We start from the raw sequence: 27,542 nt of genomic DNA, 5'->3' as shown, positions 1-27,542 counted from the left end.
GTGTGTGTGTGTGTGTGTGTGTGTGTGTGTGTGTGTGTGTGTGTGTGAGAGAGAGAGAGAGAGAGAGAGAGAGAGAGAGAGAGAGAAACACCACGGCGCCTTCTCTGATCACAGCACCCTGGGTGGTTGCCCATGTCGCCACCTATAAGGCCAGCCTTGCTCCCCCCTCCAAGTGACAACTCCCCCTCCGCCCCCCCCATATCATGCCACCCTCACTTCTGTGCTGCTGTTGGTGGTGGCTCTGCCTTCAGAGTGGGGCACCTGGCCAGTAGCTGCCACTCTCTGTCTGCCCAGCTCTGAAGGTAGTGTAGAAGTAAGGGTGGCAATACTGTGACACTCCTACAACAGCCAGATTTCACAGGGGAGACCGGATTTCACGGTCTGTGAGGCGTTTTTCATAGCCATGAATTTGGTAGGGCCCTAAGTATAGTTGATGGAAATCCACTGGAAAGAATCGGTCTACCACAGTTGCAACACACAAATAAATATTCTAGCACACATTAAATATCAAATATATATTGCTGAAATTGTTTGAAAGTCTTGCAAAGCAAATGAAACGTTCAGTATTCCACAACCCATGTCTTAAAAGAACAGTATATTAAAAAGAATACCTGAATCACTTGCTGACCCATGGTCGTTAATCACAGTTGAGAGTCCTGGGATAGGCTGAGTAGTAAGGTACCAAACAGCATGTAGAACATCAGTCGCATGAATTCTGTTGTGATCTATGATACAAATCAAGGCAATCGATGACACTGTTATTAAACATGCAGATTCTTTCTATCAGAGGGCACACAGCACCATCTACTGGATACAACGGGGAACTTCTAGGGAGTTTCAGTTCAAGGAACAGCAAAAAACCAACAGACATTACAAGATCTGAGGACCCCCGCTTATTTTACAATTCTGTAAGTTTTCAGCTTTCCTTTTACTACTAGGTTGCTACTGGAGGGGGAGCTTTTATACACCATGCAGGAAGAGGGGAAGCCATGGGGAGAACTACTCCCCCAGGCAAGAGAGAAGAGAGGGAGCTTTTGGCATAGGAATGAGAGCCCTGCTCCTTTCTACTTCCCCGGCCTTTTGTTATGCAAGTATCATCTGGTCAATACAAAGGGTAAAATACTGGTTCCTCTAAAATCAATGGAAAGACTCCCATTCACGTCACGGTGGCCAGGATTTCTCCGAGTTTCTAACCATAAGAGCTTGTCTTCACTGCAACGATTAGCTTGAGTTATTCCACTAGCCTAGCTTGAGTGAGAGCAGCCACATCTTGAAACAACACTCCGGCTACGCGGTGATTGGATTAGCATCTGACCAGCTGTGCTAACTCAAGTTGTTGCCTGTAGCTGCATCTCGGCTGCATCACTAGCTTGAGCATCAGCAGCCCTTGAGCTTCAATCCATACACCCCTGAGAGGCCAGCTAGCTCAAGTTTAAAGCAAAGAACCACTTAAGTTGAGCTAGAGATTTGTGTGTGGGGATGGGAATCAGACTAAGGACAACACTAGAGTTACATCTTGAGCTAACACCACAACAAACACAAGCCCTTATATAGATTTTATTCAGCTTTGGTATCAATCTCCAACAATGCAACACGTAGATAAAAGGCCCTTCAAAAATGGGGGAACTTAAATGTTGTATTTCTTTGGCAAAGATAATAAAATTCTGGGACAGAGTCCTAGGAACCTGAAAAATATAGATTATATATTTCTATACAGATATATCCAGTAAATGTACCTCAATAACATCCATTTTCTATATAATATGTATCTCTACAGTAAATCATATAGCTATATATGGGTGTATACTTGCTTCTGAATCCATAGCTAGCTAGCATAGAAGAGCTGGGATGTCTGCTGAAAGTTATGCCAGGAGTCCGGGACCACAGGTTTAAAATCACTGTTCTATAGCATCTTTTGTGTGGAAGCATATCACAGTGTGCACATCTCTAACTCAACTCTCCTGAGGGGGAGTGGGGGGCAGGCAACCATTCCAACAATCTCCAGATAAGACTGACAATACCACCAACCAATAACAAGCATGGCTAGATAGAACAGTCCCCTGATACCTATAAACTTTCAAAATGGGAGCCATCTTACTACCCGAGATTTACACAGAGTTTTCTATGAAGTAAAATAATAATACTAAAAAAAACCCATAAAAGCCAAACAGACAGAAACGTGAGGGCAGAATTAAGGAAGAGCCTCTGCATAAGAGGCAATTAGCTTAGCAGTGTTGCGTGTATTGACAAAATTGTGGGATACTCTTAACAATGCACAAAGCTTTGCGTACATCACATCCTGTACACCAAAAGAGGACGACTACTCTTATGCATTTAGTCAAGAGGTAGGAGACAAAATGCAGCTCTTGAAAGAAGAAATGGCTGTGGTGATTAGGGAGAGTAAAGAATGTATAAAAATAATTACTGAACATGTCAAAAGTCAAAGACATCTGAGCAAGAGACTCTTATTTAACCTGGAGTTTTACTTACAAGGTATCTCTCGGTATCCACACTCCAAGGCATGAAAGTAATTCATGAACTCCCTCTCAGGAATTTTAAAGGCTTCAAACAGCCCCATGTCTTCAAAAAGCCTGTATGATACCTGGAAAAGGAAAACAACCACGCTGCTAAGTAGACCAAAAAAGACATCGTAAAAGCTGATCCTATAAAGTCACCTGGTCCTATCCCTATTCAATATAGGATTGTTCCCTAATGCATTTTCTCACGTGAATCATCTGGTCTAGTTCATGTGGGGAAGCTACCAGTACGTCTGCTGAGACACAGTTACACAGTCAAACAGGTTGTTTAGAAATTGTTCACCACAATGTTCCTCTTCTTTGTACTCTCTGATTGTTCTAAGCAACTTTTCTCCTTCTCTGATGATTACCCTCTTCCAATACTTGTACCTGGTTATATTCCTTTCTGGTGACATTTAGCCAGCCTAGATATCATCAGTTTTAAGTGCTACAAAATGTGCTAGGTGCCTCACAAAAAAACATCATAAAGCACAAAGACACGGAGGAGATTTACAAAGACTGATAGGAATTAGCATCTCTGCAAATCTGTCCCATATATCCTGTCCCAAAGAGTATGCAATGACAATTGTTCTGCTCTTTGCCTAATCATTTAAACAGATGAAGGGAGAGGAAAAGAAGAAGCCAAGGGTGTCAAATAAAAAGTCAGCTGAATAAATCATGTCACTTTTTTTTTTTTAAACCTTGTAGGTGAAATGACAGAAGTGAGTTTTCAGGAGGGATATGACTGAAGGGAAGGAATTTTCAGTAGGGAAGACATCCAGAGGGCATTCTTACAGAGAATTTTAGAAGAGGAGTCAAGCAGGGTATTCAAGCTGGTAGCAGGGGTGGAGTGAAGAAGTTGATGGGGGACTATAATAGGAGACCAGGTCAGCGAGGCAGACAGCAGCTATCATATGATGTAGGGGCTTGAAAGCAACAACAAATTTCAACTTTATACAAAGTGCAATGGGACCTAATGAAATGACTATGTTAAGTTCTTCCAACTTTCCTTTTGAAATTAGCCTCTCCAGCACTTCATTAATTGTTCTTGTCAAGAGGTGCCCAGAACCAAATACTGCATTCTTTGTGTGGTCTCACCAGAGCTGTATCAAGGAGAGACCACTGTCTCCCACTTCCACCGTATACTACACTCTGCATATGCAGTTCCAAAATCATACTGGCCTTTGTTTCAACATAGCACAACTGAACCTAAATTAAGCTGCTGTCTATCAACTGCTGCGTATTTCAGCATATCATGTGTATGAATTGGGATCCATAATCTACACTGATGGGTGTGGTGTACCCAAGTTTTAACAAACTGAAACTCTGAATATCTGGCCTTCCCATTGAACTCAGTGCTGCCAGCCATGAGTCTGTCCCAAACCCATCCACTAGGGGGGCTTCCTCTAGCTTCCCCTGCCCAATTTGCCCCCCACCCAGGGCCCAACATAGGTGGTAACTCATCCACCTGCAGCAGGTGATGCCCGGCAAGGGCAGCTAATGGCTCTTGTCTCAGACCTTCCAAGAGGTATTGAACACTGAGTGACAAGCACCCTGCATGTGAACTCAGTGGTGTGCTGAATATCTGGCCTTCGTAGAGAATTACAATTATTTTAAAGTAACTGATATGGATTTACAATCTGAGCTCTCTTCAAGTTTTTTTTACTAGGAATTTCTTATCAAGCAGAATTTCTGTGTGAACTAATTCTGAACGATTCTAGCAAAAATGAGAAAGGATGACCAGGCGAAGGGTGCAGCTGAGAGTGCACAAATGTAGTTTCTGACTCCACACACAAGGGGCTGGTCCACACTAAGCCCCCAGTTCGAACTAAGATACGCAACTTCGTGAATAACGTAGCTGAAGTCGAAGTATCTTAGTTCGAACTTAAAGGTACTTACCGCGGGTCCACACGCGGCAGGCAGGCTCCCCCGTCGACTCCGCTTACTCCTCTCGCGGAGCAGGATTACCGGCATCGACGGCGAGCACTTCCGGGATCGATTTATCGCATCTAGACAAGACGCGATAAATCGATCCCAGAAGATCGATTGCTGGCCGCCGAACCAGCGGGTAAGTATAGACGTACCCAAGGGATCTCTCAGTTATCAAGTGTCTGCCACTTGTGCTTCTGGTGGTAGCACCTCTGCACTGACCGGCTGCTACTTGAATGATATAGGGTGCCAAGAGTACCATGTTCAATATTAGTACCCAGAAAGGTGGTGGTAATGCTGGTCAGTGTCGGCGTGGCGATGCCAATGAAAGCCAAAGCCACAGAAGCTGCTAGCAATACTGCTGTAAAGGACACATCAGAGCTGCTTGAAATAGAGCTATTCCAGTGCAGAGACCAGTACTTTAAGTATTGGACTATCCCTCTTAGAACTCAGAGTCCGAACAAGACAAAAATATATAGCAGAACCATCAAAAGAGGGAGAAAAGTCTTTCTGCAGTTATAGGATTTTAAAAACCTGAGGACACCAAATATGGAAAAGAGTGCTCCTAGAGAAATTCTTAGTCATTTCTGTAGCCTGAGCTTCAATGGCAACTGGAGATTGGTAATAGAAAATCCCTATGCATCTCAGTTCTGGAGGCTAACTGTAGGCAGTAGGAGTGTGGGTGATGCGATGGGCTCAGGGCAAGTGTTAGTGCATGAGTTCCAGGCGCCTGTCAGGATTAGGCATGTCTGCCCTGAACAGAAAACAGGCTTCTTAAAATCTCTGATTGCCACTGGGGACAGGAAGAGAAAGGCGAAAAAAGAGATTACTCTTCTCTACATTGCGGAAGGGATGAACCCCTCATTCTCTAACCAGACAACATAAGAAAGCCACACTAAGAAGCTAGTCTGGGTGATAGGTCATTAACTATTCAACCCCCTCTTTACCTATATTGCTCTCTCTCACCGTTCTATTGTTCTCTAGTTCCCTACCCTATCGATCGCTCCCTAGTTTTCTTCTACCTACCCCATACCTAATGCCTCCTTACTTTTATTTCCCTCAACATCTTCCTCCTCTGTGGTGCAGCCATAAGAAAGAGAATGGAAATGGAAAGAAAGGATGACATTTTACATGTATTCTATGGGTAAAAATTTCAACAGTACCTACATGATTTAGGAACCTGATTCTTTTCAAAAGTGACTTAGGCACATAAGAGCATTAGGCCCATTCACTTGCACTTTTGAAAATGTTACCCTGTGCATTTAATCCTTAAGGAAACCCAAGTGCTTTACAAAAAAATTACCAAAATCCCATGAGGCTTATGTACGCAGAAAAGGCCCCATAGCATCTTAAATATAGTAAGCTGCACTGGGGTCAGCAGCAGAAGAAAACTGACACAGGAGGTTTCTCCAGCTCTGTGTGTGCTTCAAAGAAATTACTCAGGACCTGTGTTCCCTCTAAGCTGTGTGGTCACCCAGGAATGATTCAAGTGCCGCGCACTTGATTAGCAGAGCCGGGCACATCCGGCAGTGTGTGTTCAGGTGCCCATCCTGACGCTACTTTGCAGCCACATTGCTCCTCCAGCTGCTCCCAGGACCCTCCTGCTGGCTGTGCAGAATGGGGTGTGTGTGTGTGAGGGGAGTGCTAATGTCAGGGTGTCCCCCCCCCCGCCCCTGTATCCCATCTCCGCAGAGCAGGGGAGAGGGGACAGGGCTCAGGACTCGGAGCAGGAGAGAGCTGCTGCGGTCCGGGTGGTGAGTGAGTGCCTTAAAGAGACAGTGCACAGTCTCTCAGAGACTTCCCCAGCAGCCAGCTCACACAATCTCTCTCTCTCTCACACACACACACATTCTGTCTCTCCCCCCCGCCTCCCACCATAGGCGCCGATTCCATGGGTGCTCCGGGGCTGGAGCACCCACGGGGAAAAATTGGTGGGTGCTCAGCACCCACCGGCAGCTCCCCGCCTGCCCTCCCACCCTCCCGCCCAGCTCACCTCCACCTCCGCTCTGCCTCCTCCTCTGAGTGCGCCGCATGCCTGCTTTTCCCCCCTAGCTCCCAGCGCTTGCGCCACGAAACAGCTGTTTCACATGGCTGGGAGGGAGGGGGAACGTGGCGCGCTCGGGGAAGAGGCGGGGCTGGGGCGGGGATTTGGGGAAGGGGTCCAATAGGGGCAGGGAGGGGGCAGAGTTGGGGTGGGGACTTTGGGGAAGGAGTTGGAAGGGGGGCGGGGCAGGGAAAGGGTGGAGTCGGGGCGGGGGGGTGCGAGCACCCACCAGCGCCAAGGAAAGTTGGTGCCTATTTCCCCCCCCCCCCATCCATGGACCCTATCTCCGCAGAGGTAGGGTACTCAGGAGCAGGAGAGCTTTCAGTGAGTGCCTTAAAGAGACAGCACATGGCGTATCAGAAACTTCCCCAGCAGCCAGCGTGCACACACACACACACACACACACACACACACACACACACACACACAGAGTGTTTCACACTTACCTCCCAACACATACTTGTATTATTGTTGTTGTTACTTCTTCGTACTTCCTGCAATGCACATATATTTTCTATAATTTTATTCTTTCAAAGTGTGTTATTTTAACTTTTTGACTGGTCTATGCATTTCATAATTTTTATTTCTCTCTTACACTTAAATTTAATTATTTGAGTAGTGAGTTCTAAAATGCCTAACCTGTCCTGGCTGGAGTAATTATCCCTATGGTAACTTTTTAAAAATATATATTAATATATATTAATACCAAGCTGGGAGGGGTTGCAAATGCTTTGAAGGATAGGATTAAAATTCAAAATGATCTGGACAAACTGGAGAAATGGTCTGAAGTAAATAAGATGAAATTCAATATGGACAAATGCAAAGTACTCCATTTAGGAAGGAACAATCAGTTGCACATATACGAAATGGGACATGACTGCCTAGGAAGGAGTACTGAGGAAAGGGATCTGGGGGTCATAGTGGACCACAAGCTAAATATGAGTCAACAGTGTAATGCTGTTGGGAAAAAAAGCAAATATCATTCTCGGATGTATTAACAGGAGAGTTGTAAGCAAGACACGAGAAGTAATTCTGCTCTACTCCGCTCTGATTAGGCCTCAACTGGAGTATTGTATCCAGTTCTGGGTGCCACATTTCAGGAAGAATGTGGACAAACTGGAGAGAGTCCAGAGAAGAGTAACAAAATGATTAAAGGTCTAGAAAACAGGACCTATGAGGGCAGATTGAAAAAAATGGGTGTGTTTAGTCTGGAAAAGAGAAGACTGAGAGGGAACATGATAAGAGTTTTCAAGTATGTAAAAGGCTGTTACAAGGAGGAGGAAGAAAAATTGTTTTTCTTACCCTCTGACAAGAAGCAATGGGCTTAAATTGCAGCAAGGGAGGTTTAGGTTGGACATTAGGAAAAACTTCCTAACTGTCAGGGTGGTTAAGCACTGGAATAAATTGCCTATGGATGTTGTGGCATCTCTATCATTGGAGATTTTTTAAGAGCAGGTTAGACAAACACCTGCCAGGAATAGTTTAGATAACACTGGTCTACAATTTTTGAGAAGTCGTCTGCTTCAGAGATAAAATGTGCTATTTATTATGTATTTTGATGTGCTGAATTCAAATATGACAATTAAAACAACTGATTGGCTACTGTTTCTAAGATATTTAAGTTTTTACATTTTATGTCTATGTATATTGTGTAGATAGTAGAGTTTTAATCATAAATTGTAAACCTAGGTCTTTTCATGTGTTTATGGTTGCTTTACATGATAATATTTCACCTGTCCTGTTTATGTAACACTTTAAAAATCAGCAAAAGGGTTATATAAATAAAATTTATTATGAAACAAAAGGCAAAAAACTATTATGTACATAGTTTAGTCCTATTCAGTGTCTACTCGGCGCTTCTTGGCTTGTCTCTTGTATTCATTAAATGGAGCATCTCTTGTCACTGTCCAGCAATAGTCTGCAGGCATTGATGGGCTCCATTTGCCCTGATAGCGTTTCTCCATTGTTGCAATGTCCTGGTGAAATCGCTCGCCGTGCTCGTCGCTCACTGCTCCGCAGTTCGGTGGAAAAAAAATCTAGATGAGAGTGCAAAAAATATATCTTTAGTGACATGTTGCAACCAAGGCTTTTGTATGCCTTGAGGAGGTTTTCCACCAACAACCTGTAGTTGTCTGCCTTGTTGTTTCCGAGAAAATTTATTGCCACTAACTGGAAGGCTTTCCATGCCGTCTTTTCCTTGCCACGCAGTGCATGGTCAAATGCATCATCTCGAAGAAGTTCAAGATCTGAGGACCAACAAAGACACCTTCCTTTATCTTAGCTTCACTTAACCTTGGAAATTTTCCACGGAGGTACTTGAAAGCTGCTTGTGTTTTGTCAATGGCCTTGACAAAGTTCTTCATCAGACCCAGCTTGATGTGTAAGGGTGGTAACAAAATCTTCCTTGATTCAACAAGTGGTGGATACTGAACACTTTTCCTCCGAGGCTCCAATAACTGTCGGAGTGGCCAATCTTTCTTGATGTAGTGGGAATCTCTTGCACGACTATCCCATTCACAGAGGAAACAGCAGTACTTTGTGTATCCAGTCTGCAGACCAAGCAAGCGCAAGAGAGCAACAACCTTCAAATCGCCACAAAGCTGCCACTGATGTTGGTCATAGTTTATGCACCTCAAAAGTTGTTTCATGTTGTCATAGGTTTCCTTCATATGGACTGCATGACCAACTGGAATTGATGGCAAAACATTGCCATTATGCAGTAAAACAGCTTTAAGACTTGTCTTCGATGAATCAATGAACAGTCTCCACTCATCTGGATCGTGAACGATGTTGAGGGCTGCCATCACACCATCGATGTTGTTGCAGGCTACAAGATCACCTTCCATGAAGAAGAATGGGACAAGATCCTTTTGACGGTCACGGAACATGGAAACCCTAACATCACCTGCCAGGAGATTCCACTGCTGTAGTCTGGAGCCCAACAGCTCTGCCTTACTCTTGGGTAGTTCCAAATCCCTGACAAGGTCATTCAGTTCACCTTGTGTTATGAGGTGTGGTTCAGAGGAGGAGGATGGGAGAAAATGTGGGTCCTGTGACATTTCTGGTTCAGGACCAGAAGTTTCATCCTCTTCCTCGTCTGACTCAAGTGAGAATGATTCTGGTGCATCAGGAACCGGCAGTCCTTCTCCGTGGGGTACTGGGCGTATAGCTGATGGAATGTTTGGATAATGCACAGTCCACTTTTTCTTCTTTGACACACCTTTCCCAACTGGAGGCACCATGCAGAAGTAACAATTGCTGGTATGATCTGTTGGCTCTCTCCAAATCATTGGCACTGCAAAAGGCATAGATTTCCTTTTCCTGTTCAACCACTGGCGAAGATTTGTTGCACAAGTGTTGCAGCATATGTGTGGGGCCCACCTCTTGTCATGAGCTCCAATTTTGCAGCCAAAATAAAGGTGATAGGCTTTCTTAACCATAGTGGTTATACTGCACTTTTGTGATGCAAAAGTCACTTCACCACAAACATAGCAGAAGTTATCTGCACTGTTCACACAAGTACGAGGCATCTCTGCTCACTTTGGCTAAACAGAAATGTGTCCCTTTGCAAAATCAAACACTGACAAATAAGAGAGCATGACACTGTATGATTTCTAGAGCTGATATAGGGCAATTTGTTCAGCAGAGTGATGTAAGCTTCGTTATGATTGCATCATCCATGACTTCTAGGAATAACATGATGCAATTCATATCATGTATGACGCAATACCAGCTTCAGATTGCATCATTCATTGTTTTGCCTAAAAAGCAAGTACTGTCCAAACCCAGTCATAGATTTATTCATAGATCCAGTCAAAGATGTATTTTAGTCATTTCTGGTTTAAATTGAGATCCCTTCCCTTTATAACTCACTTATCCTTTGCCATTCCCAAGTCAAGGGTCGTATATACTGACCCAATAGCATATCTTGAAAACTAGAGCCAATCAACAATTTTAAGCATCATTTTCGTTCTCAGTGTCCCAGAATTAGTAAAGTTTGACTACATTTATTTCAGAAGCATTTTGGCTGTAGAGCAGTGTAATTAGTCCTGCCACGAGTGCAGGGGACTGCACTAGATGACCTCTCTTAGCCCCTTCCAGTTCTATGATTCTATATCTAGGTTTTTTGTTTCTACTGGTGGTGCACATCTGTGCCTTACCTCGGTGCACATAACAAAATTTATTCTGCACATGGATGGAAAAAATTAGAGCGAACATTGCTCAGGATAGGCATCTGCAGCTCTCTAAAGAGAGGAGGATTATGGTTAGGCCAGATGCATAGCCAGTCGGTCTATACATTGCATATATCAGCTAGGCAAAACCCTATAAGGGGGAGCAACAGGCTACCTCTACCTATGCCCTATGGTATGCAATGTTGTTGTAGCCCTGTTGGTCCCAAGCTATTAGAGGGACAATGTGGCTGAGGTAATATCTTTTATTGGATCAACTTCTGTTGATGAGAGGGGCAAGCTTCTGAGCTACACAGAGCTCTTCTTCAGGTCTGGGAATTGTGCTAACTACTTACGCTAAAGTATCTGTTCAACCTTGAATTTAACTGTGACACTCTTAGTACCTTTCCCAGACCTGAAGAAAAGCTCTGTTTATCTCAGAAATTTGTCTCTCTCATCAACAGAAGTTGGTCCAATAAAAGATATTACCTCACCCACATTGTCTCTTTATGCCCTATGGTAGCAGCCAGAACTGAAGTGTGCAGGCAGCTTGACCAGCAGGGCCCAGGATTTCCAAACACAGCATGGAACTCCATTTGCCTCTCTTGGATCATGGCTGAGTTGACCCAGCCAGGATTGAAACTTGCAGCTACGAGGAAACGAGGTATTTCAAACCTTAGTCTTAGATCACTGAGCCATGGAAGGTGAAAGGAACAAAAAACAGGAAAGAAAAGACACCAGTTGCTACTGTCTGTCTAGTTCATTGTATCTTACTGCCCTGGAACATACCCCTGTGGGAAAAGAGGAATGGTAGAATATTATTCTGCAGATTTTAATCATATTGATTCATACAACTGTTAGGCAGGTATTTTTACAAACTGCATGCCTTAAAAGGAGGTTATTTTTTTCCCCTCTGAATTTCCAGCATTGATTTAGGTCAGAGGGGAAGGTTTCAAAATAATTCTGAAGAAGTTGACTGGACTGGCAAGGAGTGGAAGTGAATGGTATCCAGTTCCCAACAGCTTATTTGGAGAGAAATGGTCTGCTCTTCCAGGCACCAAGAAGGATAAGCTGCCAAGCAAGGCATTCAGACACAAGAAAGAATGAAAGAACGAGGCAAAGGGACATTTGTTTCCTGGTACTTATAGCTTCTTGGGCATCAGAAAATCTGGATACTTTGGCAAAATAAGTATTGCTGTTTTAGTTGTTATGTACTCTTTATTATAAACTTATTTTTGACTTTTTTCCTCCCATGGCAAATGTTGCCATATCTCAGGAGTATACATCACCTGATGGACAATCACACCCTGGCTTACTAAGCAACACCTTCTCCTTTCTTCCTATCTTCTGCTTGTGTTTGGGGTTTAGGGGCAGTTCATCAAGCTGAAGATCAGGTCAGATTCTTATGGTTTGGCTTAGCGCTATTAATCACACATTACCATAACCATTGGTCCCTACTGCATATGGCTTCCTAGTTAGAAAACAGCTGTATGTGCCATACTGCCAGTGTGCTCAGTACACTTTTTATTCTTAGGAATAAATAAATTTCAACACATGTCCTTTGTTTGGCAAGTGATGTTACTTCCCTCTCCCCTCCCTGCTACCTCCCCCCTCCCCCGTCTATGAAAAACGTAGTGCTTAAATGAATAATTTATAAATCTAATGTTTCTGGAGTCTGTTAAAACAAAAACAAATGCTTCCAGTGAAATGATTTCTAATGGACGTTTCTTTCAAAGAGGGAACTCATTATTCACATGTTGCTCGGTATAACCATCTTCTATGTATTACTTATTACAGGCACATGGATAATGCCCACCATAACAGTAGCTGTGCACAGCTAAATAAATAAGTAAATACATTCCCCTGAAACTGCTGAGCTTCAGTTCATCTGCAAATTTGACACCATCAGCTCAGGATTAAACAAAGACTGTGAATGGCTAGCCAACTACAAAAGCAGTTTCTCCTCCCTTGGTGTTCACACCTCAACTGCTAGAAGAGGGCCTCATCCTCCCTGATTGAGCTAACCTCGTTATCTCTAGCCTGACTCACTCTTGCTTGCATATTTATACCTGCCTCTGGAAATTTCCACTACATGCATCCGAAGACGTGGGTATTCACCCATAAAAGCTCATGCTCCAATACATCTGTTAGTCTATAAGGTGCCACAGGATTCTTTGCTGCTTTTACATTCCCCTGTATAGGAACCTAGAAGCCTAGGTTCCCATCAGCATCAAGACAAAATAAATCAGAGACAAGAAGATACGGGAAACGGAACAAGTACTTCTGCAAAAATTTGGCCAACTAGGCAGGTGCTACAATGCTTTCTGAATATAGTCATGTTCAGGGTTTCTGGCAGTAATGAATTCCACAGATTAGAGCCTGCCACTAATAATGCCCTGACTCCAAACCCCCAATGTTTCCATTCATGGGTAATTTTTAATTTTCATTCAAAAGCCATCTTATGACGAACAACATTCCCCATGAAGAGATTTCCCATGCCATTCTTTTTATAGGGCTGTTTAATTTCTTTGTGCAGAAATATACAGATGATGACAATGTGACCAATAGCCCCCAGCCTCAGCTAGCTGTGAAACACTTCCCATGGGCCTTATTTACAGGTACAGAAACACAGAATCAGAACCTTGACACTGTAGATTTTCCTAGAATCTGAGCCCAGGCCCATCATTTTAATCCACTTGCAGTTTGGTAATGGTCAGAGGAGAGATGCTTCCACTTCAAGCTATACATTTTTTTTCCAAGCTCACCTACTCTACCTTCCTTTCTAAAGCAAACTGGTTTCTTCCCTACAGGAATTACGATTAGAAGAGCAATAAGCATAAATTAAGGCATTAGTAGCTCTGTGGCTTGTTGTGAAGCTGCAATTTCAATTGGAGAGTTTTGCTGTTCCATTCTGAAGTGAGATTTTTTTCTGTGAAGGTCTTTCTATCCCTTTGTTTACAGGTTTGCCTGTGCTGCATTTAAGTGCTTTCCATTGTACTTAGCAAGAATGCTTTTATCGTCAGAGTTGTGTGGGGTCTTTTTTATATAGTGGCTAAATCAATTTAACATTCCACAAATAAGAAAGAGACATCTCAAGTAGCCTTCAAAATGCTAGGCCAGCATTTGCTTTCTAAGCCGAACACCCGCCTGGGGGAACATGTCAACTCCTCTTTGTTCCACCTCATAAATTTTGGATTGTGGGGCATGCATAGTTAATTCCTCTTGTTAATTTTATTTCTTTCTATTTTTTTTAAAAAAAGATGAGTATTTAATTGTGGAAAGCGGAGAATAAATCACTGATGCGTTTATTTGCCTTTGTTCATTCCACTTTAAAGACATACTGTGATATAAATTACACATCAGAAAGTCAACCTGTTCCCCAGTTTTAAAAAAAATAGCTCATTTCATTCAGTCACCTTGCTTCCTTATTAGTGGGGGACATCTTCATTTTTAAACCCAAATTTAATCTTGTGCCACTCTGAGCTTGGGTCATCCCATTTACATTAATGTCAATGTAAATTATTGATATCAGAAATGCTGAAGCCTGAAGTTGAGGATACAACTGTTTGTACTAAATAAATAAATCCCAAGTTTTTGAAGCACCTCGGATTGATTTTTTCATATCCCTCATTTTGCATCTTTGCCCCTCACCATGTCCCACTATTTGGGCTTTGGCAGGTGACAATTCACTCATGGTGTGGACAGTGATGACATCTTCAAGCAGGTTTTCTGAACACTCAAGGTCTGCAGGTAGAAGCAGAAGAGGGGGAAAAAAAGGCAGTGGTGGAGGGTAGTGATTACAGAGAAGTGGGGACAACAGGGGAAAACAGCTGGGGGAAGTGTGTCATTTCACATTCTCTCTGATAAGAAGTGCTATACAGATACATATGCACAACCAAAAGATTTTGTTTAGATCCCAGTTGTTGGGTTTTTCATAGAGAAAATGTTTACGTATAAACAGACATAAAAATAGCAATAATATATAGTGAAAAGCAAGAGTGCGTATGTATTGGCCTTGTTGTTGTTGTAACACATACCAAAAAGATATATAATCAAAATTCTACTCCCTATATTCTGTCAATTGTAGGACCTTCTAAATGATCACCAATACACAGCGTAGGCGTTCTTCTTACCCTTTAAGGAACCCGGAATATTGGCAAGCTGGTTTTGCACAGCTGTTACATGCTGAAGTACAGGCTGGGGTTGCTGACAAGGAAATAGCTCTCAGAGTAAATCCTAATGTCACTCTGAATTTAATCAATCATCTTTCCTGGTTGGCTTTTGAATTAGCTGTATGCAGCTGAATAATCATCAACAACCAAGGGACCAGGACTTGATTTAGCATTAATTGGCGTTTGTTACACTGAGGGCTGGTTAGCACCTTAACCTCTGCGTGTATAATGTGAGACAGTTAAACTTGATTAACACATTCACTGCTTTCCAGTAGCCTCCCGCACATACTACTTTGTAAAGAGATACTATATCAGTCGAAACCCAATTTGTTTTGGGTTTGTGTCCTGAACATACATTATACACTTCCCCTGTTGACTAAACCATTATCCCACTACAAGAGAAAATGGCCAGTTTGTCTCTGTGCCATCAAGAGGTGAACGACAGAGAAGAAAGCTTGGCCAGGAAAGTGATGATGATTATAGGGGTGTCAATTGTACTGTGTAAATAAAGGTTGTGTCAGCACCTTCATTCTACTTGGAGGAACAAATGAAAAGTTGGCAGTTAAAAAGGAACCTTAGCAGGTTACACCTGATTCAGATCTTTATTAGGTGGAGCAGAAGTATTTACTGCCAACATGTTGACTCTTTAAAAGTGAGGTACAGGGGCAAGCCAGTAGGACCAGATTTTTTCCATGAATCTTGGTCTCATGTACGGTTTGACTAGGATTTGCAATGTAAGAGAAGACCATACCTACTCTTTTGGGTCAGCGGTCTCTTTGTGGCCCTCTATGCCTCATGTGATGGACTCAATGCAAAATCCCACAAGACAGCAACCTGAAGATGGTGGCAGCAGCAGCAGCTTTTCGAGTCATAGTTGAAGGTACAGTGGGCCAATATGCATTTACAATTCTTTTAAGAGACAAGATTGGGGGAGAAGGAAGTAGAAGGAGACCTTTTAATGGTAATGGATTTGTGGAATTAGCTCAGCTGCTGCTATCATGGAACTGTATGGCAGGATTTCCCAGTTCCTATGCTGCTGTAACTTACAGGGCCCATCACATTTTTAAAGTTCTATTTTAGTCTGTATCAGTCTATGTACACACAGTACACTGGGACTGCACATCCAACCTGCCTGTACAAAACATGCTTCTTACCTGGCTGAGGATCCGACCGCATTTCTTTCCTATTTTTTCCACCAAATCAAAGACTGGGAAGTTCCAATTGTTTAGCTGATCCATAAGAGAGTCCAAGTTGTCCATGACAAGAGGCTCTGGGGCAAGGATAGGTTTGTCCTGCACCAAGAATTAGAAGAGAGAATTCTGATAGATCACAGACTTATGAAAAGTCAAACTAAAGAGGTAAAAGCGCTATAAATCTAGGGCCAAAATTAACCACTGACGTAAGCAGGTGCCATCTCATTGAATACAATGGAGTTACGCTTGTTTCCACCATATCTTAATTTAGCCCTTCTACTTTATAATTGTTGTTAAGCTGGAATTGATAGGTAATCCTGGAAATGAAAGATCAGTGTCTGATTATTACAGCTGCAGAGAGGTCATTCACTTTTATTGTAAAACTTGCATTGGGCAGAAGAAAACATATTCATTTGTTACTTCCATATTGTGGACTGCTAGAGACTAACAACAGGATTCAGGCAACAAATTCCAAGCTAGTCTTACAGTGAATAGAAATGTGTAAGTAACATATTCAGAGATAATAAAATAAGAACCCTTCCCTTGTTCCACTCAGAGAGACACACTGAAAAGAAACCTTTTTTGAAATCTGAAAGAAGTCTCACCCTTTCCCTGCCTCCTACTCTTTACTCTCTCACAGCTCTTCATTTTCAAGTAATGACCGGAAGTGGAAACAAAAGAACCAAAAAACCTCCAGAAAAATCTCTTCTCCTGGCATATCCAGCTCTGACCAGAAGCAGAAATTGCTAGAAATGTTGTTCTCGTGAGAGTTTTTTAGTCTAATTGCACAGATTTAAGGGCCTTTAAAATTTTGATTAAACATTAAAACATTTTCTTGCTCGTTTGAACCAAACTTACAACTCACTACAGTGGTCCTATGAAACATCAGCATATACCAACATTAGTCTCAGAGTATATGGTATATGAGGTACAAATGTCTTTCCCTATATTTAGTACAGGAAATAACTATAATAATTGTGTAGTACCCTTTGGCCAACGTTAATTTTTTAATGGTGACCACTGTATATGCTAAACAAGGTTACAAGGTTTACTAGGCCATTAAAGTGTTTACATGGCTAATCAGAAAGACTGTACACATTGTACTGGTAACATACACAAGATTATTTCCATACCTGACAAGCAAAATTTTCAAAAATGTGTGCTTAAAGTTAGAATCCTAAATCCATATTTATGAATCAAAATAGGTGGCTTAATTTTCAAAAATGCTAAGCACTCAACAGCTCCCACTGATTTGAATGGGTGCTTAGTGCTTTAGAAAATCAGGTCACCTATTAAAAGATACATAAATGTGGACATGACCCGAATTTATGCAATTATTTTGGAAAATCTTGTCCAGGATCTTTAGACTGCATCATTCTTTCCCCAGTGTCTTGAGGTGTATTCGAATAAAGTATGAAAGCATTATTTAAAGCAATCGTGAACTACCTCGGGTGGTATTAAAGGGTGCAACATGATAGTCTCAGGCGCGTATGTTCTGCAGACAGATCCCTTCCGCATCTGTTCTTTAGAGCAATCTGTCTCGTCGTCATTTTGTACAATATCACTGCTGTCGCTGTTGTTGGTTTCATAGTCAGAGGTGGCTTGAGCTGGATCATCTACAATGCAAATTGGACTGTTTTGAGAACTGTAAGACCCTACTAAAAGGCATTCTCTCTGACCAGCTGAGTAATACCAACATGATCTCTGACTCATATACAAATGTGCTACTTGCCTAGGGCTGAAATCTGACAGTCTATTCAACTGCACTGAAAGAGGTACCCCTGCAGGGTCTGAAAACTGGGACCACAGAATGAAGAATGAGGAAACTCTGAGGACTAATATTAGGGTGGGCCAAATTAGGTGACCGAGAGCGAGACCACATTTATTGCATATTTTTAACCCTCTAAAACTGAGTTAATGAAGAGCATATTCAGATTCCTCTTTATAAATACTTTGTGCCACACATGGTATATTTTTAATATACACAATTATTTTTACAGTATATGGACTAGTGCTGCCCTGGGATGAATGCAGCTCTCCCTGAAGTTACTGAAAACCCCAAGCACCTACATCTGAAAGCTGAATTTAGCTTCGTGACTAGATATAAATATACAGATATTCTACTTCCTAGATCCTGAGCAAGAGTTATACAGTTCGAGGTGTAAATTACACGGAGAAATGAAGCAGACAGAAAGAACAGGTGTTGATAGAAAAGTCTGCAATAGAAGAAAGTATTAAAATTTTAGAAAGAATTATTTTTTCTGGATAGAAAAAAGTTATAGGATTTCCAAAAGTCTATTTTATCCCAACTCTTGAAAAAATAAAAAGTGATAGAATAAAATACTGCTGTGCTGTCTGTATCCTTCAAAACAACATTACCACGTACAATGATGTGATAAACAGCCTGAAAAGCAACTTCCAGGGTCTATATGTTACTGAATCATTTACACTTAAAATTAGCGAGTAAACACTCACACAATAAACGCTACATAATGTCCAGGTTCTGGATATCGAATATGGAGAGGAAATCAACATACAATTACCTTACCGAGGCATTAACTTTTGCTATATTCATAGGTTTCAAGGCCAGAAGGGACCTTTGTGATCATCTAGTCCAGTGGTTCTCAAACTTTTGTACTGGGGACCCCTTTCACATAGCAAGCCTCTGAGTGTGACCCCCCCTTATAAATTAAAAACACTTTTTTATATATTTAACACCATTATAAATGCTGGAAACGAGGCAAAGCAGGGTTTGGGGTGGAGGCTGACAGCTCGCAACCCCCCCGTAATAAACTTACGACCGCTTGAGGGGTCTCAACCCCCAGTTTGAGAACCCTTGATCTAGTCTGACCTCCTGTATAACACAGGCCATAGAACTTCCCCAAAGTATTCCTAGAATAGATCTTGTAGAAAAATACCCACTCTTGATTTAAAAATTGTCACTGATGTAGAATCCACCACAACCCTAGATAAATGGTTCCAACGGTTAATTACTCTCACTGTTATAAAATTGTGGAGGCTGCGTGTCTATCTCCCAGGCCAGACACATGCCTGTACCCATCCCTAACTCACCTCTACACTGCACACTCCTTTCAGCAGCATGTACAGTACATAGACTATATGCCCCCCTAGATGGGCATAAATAGCAATGCAGACAATAAGACACTGCTTAGGTGAGTAGAATAAAGACATGCCTGAACCCTGTGGTATATATACCTGGGTATGTACCCAACACGACCCTGTACATGCCCAAGCAGTGCCTCTCACATCTACACTGCTACTTCAGAAGTGAAATGCTCCTGCAGCGGGGAAAGGCTCTGGCAGCTCCCTGTTTCTGGAGCATTTTCCCGCTGCAGGAGCCTTTCCCTGCCACATGGAAATACTCCAGCAGCAGGAAAAGGCTCTGGCAGTTCCCTGCTGCTGAGCCTTTCCACACTGCTTCCTCTCTGCCAGAGCCTTTCCTTGCCACAGTGAAAGGCTGTAGCAGGGGGGGAGCTCTCAGAGCCTTTCCCCACTGCCTCCCTCCTGCCAGAGCCTTTCACTGACACATGTAGCTACATAATGCAGTGTGGACACAGCCTGCTTTTCACTGAGGCGTGTAGCTACACATAGCCGACACACCGCTGTCAGTGGTGTGCAGTGTAGACATAGCTGTAACGTGGCTTCAATGGCGCCAGCCTGCCAGAATCACCATGCCTTGAAAGGGATTTCCTGGCACAGAACGGTCTCCGTGGTAATGTGAATATGGCCTATGCTGCATTGACCCTTCTACAGGTTGCCCACAGAATTGGCGGGGCCAGGGATATATCTCCACCCATCCTCTTCTCTGTTGCAGATCCCTGGACTTGAGGAGGCTGCTGAAATAACAGTTGACACCTTCAGAAACTCACAACCATCCGTTGCATGGAGACTGTCTTAAGGGGATGGTCTTGGCCTAGGACTGTATTTCCTTTCCTTTGGAACAGTAACAAACATCATTCCTGTGATCTCACCCATGTACTATCGCTGTATTAAAAAAAAAAAAAAAAAAAAGACAGGAGTGTCTACACACTCCCTCAACAGCCACATTTTAGAGGAACAACTTTTTTGATTTTACAACCAGAAAATTACCTGTTCTGGTCAGGGCATGTGTTGTTCCATCACCTCTGTCCAGTGCACCAGTGCCAGAACCTATTTGGCTATACGGTCTGCCACAGCTGGAACACAATATCAAAGAACATGAACATTAAAGAATCATGTAAATTACAGAGGAAAAGTCATCTAGACCATTTCTTGATCCTTGCTGCTAGTACAGGATTATGCCCTACCATATAATCTACAGTCCTTTGCGCAGCCAAAGGACAAATTCACAGGAATGCTCTGATTTTTTGTTGGGTGCCAGTATTGCAAAAGGCAGCCATAAACGCGGCTTAACCAGCCAGCTAAGCTGGGTTTAGAGCTGCTTGCCATTGCCAGTGTGATGCAAAGGAGGCACATCATATCAGTGAATCCCACCCCAATATGATTTTTTTAAATATGTTTATTATTTTCTAAGTTTACAAGTCCAAAAGAGCAAATTGAAAATATAACACAATTACACTATTAAAAGCAATTTTTTTACTTTCATAACTGACATGGCAAGCTCCGAGATGCAGGGACTATAAACTGCCAATCTTAGAGGTGTCAGGGGTCAGCCCTGGCACAAATTAAGCACTGAATTCAGGGATATCAAGTGAAAACAGAGTGCAAAGGAAGGCAAAAGTGAGCACACTGTTAAGACAGTCTGTAGGAAACTTGGAGCCCGATCCAAAGCCCTTGGAGGCAAAGGAAATCTTTTAATGATTGCAAAAGTGTAGACCCACTAAATCGACCCCCCTCCCCGGTGGATCGATCGCCACAGCATCGATCCACAGTAAGTGTAGACAAGCCCTAAGTTAAAAAAACAGAGATCCTATGTACGTTATCAGTTTTATCCCATTTAAAAGTGCTTATCAAATTCAAATTGGGTAAACGTCCAAATAATGAGGGCCACAAAATTGGACGACATTAAATGACTTATTGATTTCTTACGCTACAGCATTTAGGAAAGCTGGCTGGACGGTTTTATTGCCAACTAGCCTGACACACTTCACTCAGGTGTGGAGTATAAGGGCTGGTCTACACTGGGGGGGGGGGGATCGATCCAAGATACGCAACTTCAGCTACGCGAATAGTGTAGCTGAAGTCGAAGTATCTTGGATCGAATTACCTGGGGTCCAGACGGCGCGGGATCGACGGCCGCAGCTCCCCCGTCAACTGCGCTACCGCCGCTCGCTCTGGTGGAGTTCTGGAGTCGACGGTGAGCGCGTTCGGGGATCGATATATCGCGTCTTAATGAGACGCGATATATCGATCCCGGATAAATCGATTGCTACCCGCTGATACGGCGGGTAGTGAAGACGTACCCTAGACAAGCAGCACTAAAACCAAGTGCTGAATATATGCCACTAATCTCCTGAGCCTGGAGCACACTGAAGACAAGGGAAGTCTTCTCATTGATTTCATCAGACAGTGGATCCAGTCTTCAATGAGCAGCAGCCTTATAACTGCTGGACAGTGTGAGAGAGCAGGGCTACTATCTCTTGTAAGTTTTTGTTTGCGTTTAATGTATAATTATGTACTCTTTTCTTCATTGTTTTTACCTCATATACCACGAACACATAGTAGCTTACACTCTGAATATCCAGGCTTGAGAAAATGTATTAATTCATAATTAATATTTTACTAATAATTTTACTACTGATGCAACCAACTCCAAGTGACATTCTCTTGTGGGATAACCCAATCTGTCTCCCTGAGCTGTTTTTTTTTATATTATATTTATGTTAGCAGTGGGTACATAAATAATGTGCTAGGGGTTCAGCTTGTATCTGCAGAAGTGACATCTGTATACCAGTAACAAGTAAATTGTTATTGTTACTGATGATTCTGCAACAGTGTTCTCAGTAATGATGATATTTATTATTAGTATTTTAATGGATGGCATTTATATTTGCGTTGACATTTTTGGCTGGGGTACTAGTTGAGTTTAACTATATGTTTATTCCAAAACCTAAATGTTTTGTTTCAAAAACCAGGTAAGGTTGCTAAATGCCAACAAGGTAGTTACTTATCACAGCAACTACTCGCAGCCTCAGCTTTGAGTGTCCCCACTTAACTCCACAGACAGCAAACTCCATCAACAGATAATAAAAACAGCACTCATCAAAAGTCACGTGAATAAGTCAGAAAAAACACTGACGATTTTCGAGAAATAAATGAACTAAACCCCTGGTACTGAGATAGCACGTCAACACTTTCTAGCATCTAATCCAACATTATCTCAAATGAAAGAGACTCCTATTTTAAAGTGTTCTCTTCTCATTGACCCCAGGTCACAAAAATGTAACTGCTGAGATCAAAACTAGCAATGCGATGAGCTTGACTGTGTTCATGCCAATCTCCAACAGGGTTGACACACTTCACACCATGATACTGAAATTTCTCACAGTGTTGCATTGGACACACATTGCCGAGTCCATTATTCATGTTTCACTTCAACTAAGTCTTTTTGGAGACATGAAACAACAGTACTTCCAGGTGGTGACTGCCCAAGTTAGAAGCTGTGTTCTCTTACAGCAACTAAGCGTTACTTAAAGTATGCTATTACTACATTGTTTTGTAATATTTGGCAGTAGCAACAGACTTCTTCATTGCAATTGCTTCTTTAAAATATTAACTACCATTACTATTCTGTGTATTTGTCTCCACCTCTGGAAGGATATAATCCATTCAGTCCATCTTGAGGCCAAGCCCACAGCAATGCAGACTTTAGTTTAATTATTGTGCTAGTATTGTGCTAGTTACAGGTACTGTAACGTAGTAGAAACTGTGCATTTTGAAAACGCTAAAGGCAAAGAGCTAGTGTGGCAGCAATACATTGGGCACAACTATAAAATGTACCTGGGATAGGGGAGAGGATGGACAATCCATTTGAATTTCAAGTACAATAGTTTATCTGAAGCATTTAATCTTTTGCCTTCATCAGAAAAACTGACCCACTGTGGATCTTTGGTCTGTACTTTTCCAAATCCTAGGTGGCTGACTGTCATTTCTTAAATAAGGTTTGTATATTGAAAAACTGGAACATGACCCCAAAGTGTGTGTTATTGTGACTAGAGTGTGGCACGAAAAACACATTTCATTAACATGAAAATTTAGATTAAAAAAATCACAGATCGATTGTCTATAAATCAGACTACATACTCAACATAAGTAAAAGCTTTTAATTGCAGTTAATTGTTTTGAATTTTAAAAATACTGTGTAGCATTGAACTAAACCATTACTGGCATACAGTGAACTGCTTCAATGTGGGGGAAATTATATCAATATACTGTGCTGAAGTAAATCAAGAGTATGGGTAAGAAAAAGGGAAAAACAAGCAGATGGGTATCAAATTAACATCTTACCTGCTACAGATAACAGGGGGCCCCATAATCTGCTCCGAACGGTCAGGTGCGCTCTGAGTAGAAGTTAAAACCTTGTGTGGTTTCAAGGTTTGCTTGGTGTCAGTGTCAGTAGGGTCTGGAAATTGCACAGAAGAGGTTTTGCCAGTGGGACTGGTGGCTGGGGTTCCCTGAATAGGTGAATGGCATGGGGAAGTGAGAGGTGAAATGTTTGGCGGGATACCTAGCAAGAGAAAACAGTTTCTTCAATTCAAAAAAGTCAATATACAGATATATCAATTCACTGTATGCAGAGAGAATTACTTCCGAAATACACAGAGCAATACAAAAAAATTCTCCACACAGGGCCAGGACTCTACTAGCATAAATCAGCAAAACTTCATTGAATCAATAGAGCTATGCCAACTACTAGCTTTACATGTTTAGGGCATATTCCCCTTTGATAAGGGCATACAAGCAGTATACACAAATGAAAGAACACGGTAGGAAAATAAGGGGAGGCAGCATGGTCCAGAGTATATGGCAACAGACTGGGAGTCAGGAAACTTGGGTTTTATTCCAGGTTCTGCCTCATTGTCTGATTCTGGGCAAACCACTTAATATCTTTGCATTTCAATTTCCTCACCTATAAAGTAGAGACAAAAATGCTTACCTGCCTTTGTAATGAACCCAGAGTTCTACATATGAGTAGGTAAGTGATAAGCCAAACAGTAATATTTTAAAATAAGGATAATATATTATCCTTTCATCTTAAAGGATTCCAACATTTTTAGAAACTAGAGAAGACACATGCTCAAGCACCACTGAGATATAGTTGCCTCAGTTGTGGCGCAGAGGCGAGCACCTCTGGGATGAAGTGCAGCACCCAAACCAGTGCACAGATGGGATGTGACAGGGTTTATGTGGCCATTGTGGCTCCCAAGCTGGTCCTGTGGTCCTCCTACACCCCACCCCAAGAAGCAGCAAAGTGACTGGAAAGAAGCAGTGAAGATGGGTCCTCTAGGCCTATCTAGAGAGACCTTAAGGAAGCAGCCAGTCGGAGCCCAGCAGACTCAGATAAAAGGAGATGCAGGGCCTTATCAGGTCAGTTCCTGGCTGATTTGCTTAAGCTGGATTTGCAGGGAGAGAGAGGACCTAAGAATGTTAACCCTGAGATAAGGGTGAAGCTAAAAGGGGCCCAATAGGAAAGGCCCATGGAAGAAGCAGCAACAAACTGGAATCGAGCAGTGTGAAGATGCTATTTATACGATCCCTGGTCTGGAACTCAGCATAGTGGGTGGGCCTGGGTTTCCCTACCTGTCATAGGCAGAGTGGTGTAAACCCTGGAATGGGTTCATTTGGACTTTGTGATTTGACTGGAGGGCCAAGGCATGCAAGACCCACCATGGTCAGCCAGCAGGGGGAGCCAGAAGTGAGAAAAGCACTGCAATACTACACCCAGTCCCCCATTACAAGGGGGGCAAGGAGACATTCTGAGCCAAGACCATTGGGGCAAACCCTTACTCTTCATGATGTAGCCATAGCAGAAAAGACCTTAAAGTCTCATACAAAAGACTCACGAACAATAAACTGCAAGGACGTAAATGTGTGTATTTTAGAAAGATGAAAGGCTGAGTCAACCCGGCTGGAAACTGTACCTGAGGTTACAGGGAATGTCACGCTTTCAGATCTGCTAAGCCATATTTCTCATGCTCAGCCACCCAGTTTTTTTTAATCATGTTTATTTTCAAGTCTACAGAAAATGTTATTTTTACTTGTTTGAACGTTTCTGTGGTGCCAAACTACCTAAACATATTTTTGGTAAAACAGTCATCTCTGAATTAGAAAATAATTTTGATTTAAGATTATGAAGCATTAACTATAATAGTAAAGGCTTTTGATGTTTGCATCTTTCTAGAAATCCACATATCCTCAATATGTCTTTTTGATGTCCTCTATCACTTTAAAGGAGTAAAAATATGGAACCTTATTTAATGGTGACCATTGAAAAGTCAAAATTTGCTGTCAGTTATCACACAGTATTATTTGAGATACCACCATTTTTCTATGTACCAGGGCAGAAGCACATTTCTTCTCTAGGGAGCTCAAAATTACATCTCTGTTATTTTAATCTCTTAGGTTCTCATCTTGGCTTTATCCCTTTGTTTATAACTGCTACTCTGTTATTGTGATATCTATCTACTTCCACTTCTAACTCATCACTGTGGTATCTGAGAACTTCTCTGCCCAAAGGGCCCTCAGGTTCTTTATATATTGTATACATGCGGTCTACACAGAAATCTCTTTGCCCAGTACGGAAATGCAGCCACCTCTGAGGAATGACATAGTAGCGCAAAGCAGCTATATAACAGCTTAGGTCAGGAAGTAAAGCAGAAGTCTGCATCCAATGCTGCAAAGGAAATTTTCAGCAAACAGTATGTAGTCTGTAATTAGCCAAACTGCAGTTTGGCCACAGCAGTAGAGCTAACACCCCTAATTCTTGCAAAAAGTGCCAGGATCTTTAATGCTCTTAGGGGTGAAGGATCTTGGCTTTGCATTTTATCCAAAGGGCCATATCCCTTGCAGCATACTTGCTGCTCCTCACAAAGAAGTGAAGCGAATAGCTCTGCATTAAACAAATTCAGTTAGAAATCCTGTGTTGTACGTAAGCAATATTACTGCATTGCATTCAGGTATGTAATTAACCTGACAGCTGGGTGGCTACCTAATTTTTGAGATATTTTACTTGTACCCAGAATGCATCTGCTATGCTACTGTAACACATTCCTGTACCAAGCATGCCATAACATTCTAGAAACATCAGTGGAAGGTTAATAGGACAACAGCAGCATAACAGGTGCAGTGAAAAAACAGCAGTGAAAGAGTTACAAAAAAAGCAATGAAGAGAATCATTCTAAAATGAAAATATTTTTCCTCTTTCAGAATGGGAAAAGATTTGTTTATACATTTTTATAAGCAGGGGATAGATGGAAGAGAAATAAGAAAGAAAAAGAGGCAAAAATCTCCTACAGCTTTAAATTGTGTGTGGATTTTATATTTGTGGCAGATTTTTCTAGACAGTAGGGTCAGGATCATGCCAACATTTCCATTATAAACTTCCTTTAATCATATGGGTGAAATCCTGACCCTATTGATGTCCGTGGTAAAACTCCTATTGACTTCAATAGGCCAAGATGTCACCCATCTCAGGGGAGTTATCAAAGTTTGCTCCAGGCTTGAAGTTGAAAAACAATTTCTTCTAGCAAACATGGCTGACGGTGATCTAATAAACATGCAGATATATTTTCAAAATGGTCTCTAATTTTGGATTCCTTGGGGCCCAACATTAGGCCAGGAAGACAGGTCCCACGTACTTCCCTTTGATCAGTGGATTTTCAGCACTTCTGAAAAACAGCCCCAAGTTGTTTCAAACTGAGCACCAAAATCAATGGCTGCTTTTGAAAATTTCAGCTCAAAGGTGCTGATTTAGCAAGAAAAGCCATGGTAACAATCTTTATTTGGTGCTTGAGAGCATGGGGAAACATTCTTCTGGACTCCAATACAAGTCAGGTAAGATAGCCATCTATAGACCATTGATGAGTTCAAAAAACTGTTCTATTGTAAATGTTATTATCAGTTAAGAAGTTATCTTCCCTATTTTTTTTCTGGCTAAAACATTATCTGGAAGTTTCCCAGTACTGAGTGAAGATGTTATGTAACATCACCTGTCACTACAATGTCAGAAAAAGAATTTCTAGGTTTATTCTTTTTTTAAAAAAAGAACCTTTTGAAACTAGTTGGATCCTTTTATTCATTGGTTACTGGTAACTTTTTTTGAAACCTTGTCTAAGAGCTGTGCTTCACAAATTGGCAGATATGCATTTGATTTGATCTGACCATCAATAAAGGCCTTTTAGACTTTTTCCATGACAGACGGAAAGGCATATAGGTTAAAATGTTCTTGTCATTTGGATATAATTGTATGATAAGGACAATTAGCTGCCTATGCCTATCTCCCACAAAGACAAATTCTATTGTTTATTATAACCAGGCAAACTTAATGAAGACAATGGAAA

General features: G+C 41.9%; 1 protein-coding gene across 1 annotated transcript in view; it reads right to left on the bottom strand.

Moving 5' to 3' along the window:
* PDE3A (phosphodiesterase 3A) overlaps positions 1–27,542 on the bottom strand; it is a 371,809-nt gene that overhangs the window by 21,908 nt on the left and 322,359 nt on the right. Inside the window, exons 6-11 of the mRNA XM_024203245.3 lie at positions 23,491–23,710; positions 20,134–20,219; positions 17,470–17,639; positions 15,985–16,122; positions 2,491–2,602; positions 612–725 (exon numbers count right to left, since the gene is read on the bottom strand). Coding sequence (XP_024059013.2) covers positions 612–725; positions 2,491–2,602; positions 15,985–16,122; positions 17,470–17,639; positions 20,134–20,219; positions 23,491–23,710 — 840 coding nt within the window. The remainder of the gene's footprint in view (positions 1–611; positions 726–2,490; positions 2,603–15,984; positions 16,123–17,469; positions 17,640–20,133; positions 20,220–23,490; positions 23,711–27,542) is intronic.

Source organism: Terrapene carolina, unplaced genomic scaffold (assembly GCF_002925995.2).
Source record: "Terrapene carolina triunguis isolate 2854851 unplaced genomic scaffold, T_m_triunguis-2.0 Scaffold112, whole genome shotgun sequence".
Lineage (NCBI taxonomy): Eukaryota > Metazoa > Chordata > Testudines > Emydidae > Terrapene > Terrapene triunguis.
This window is presented reverse-complemented; position numbering and strand designations above follow the sequence as displayed.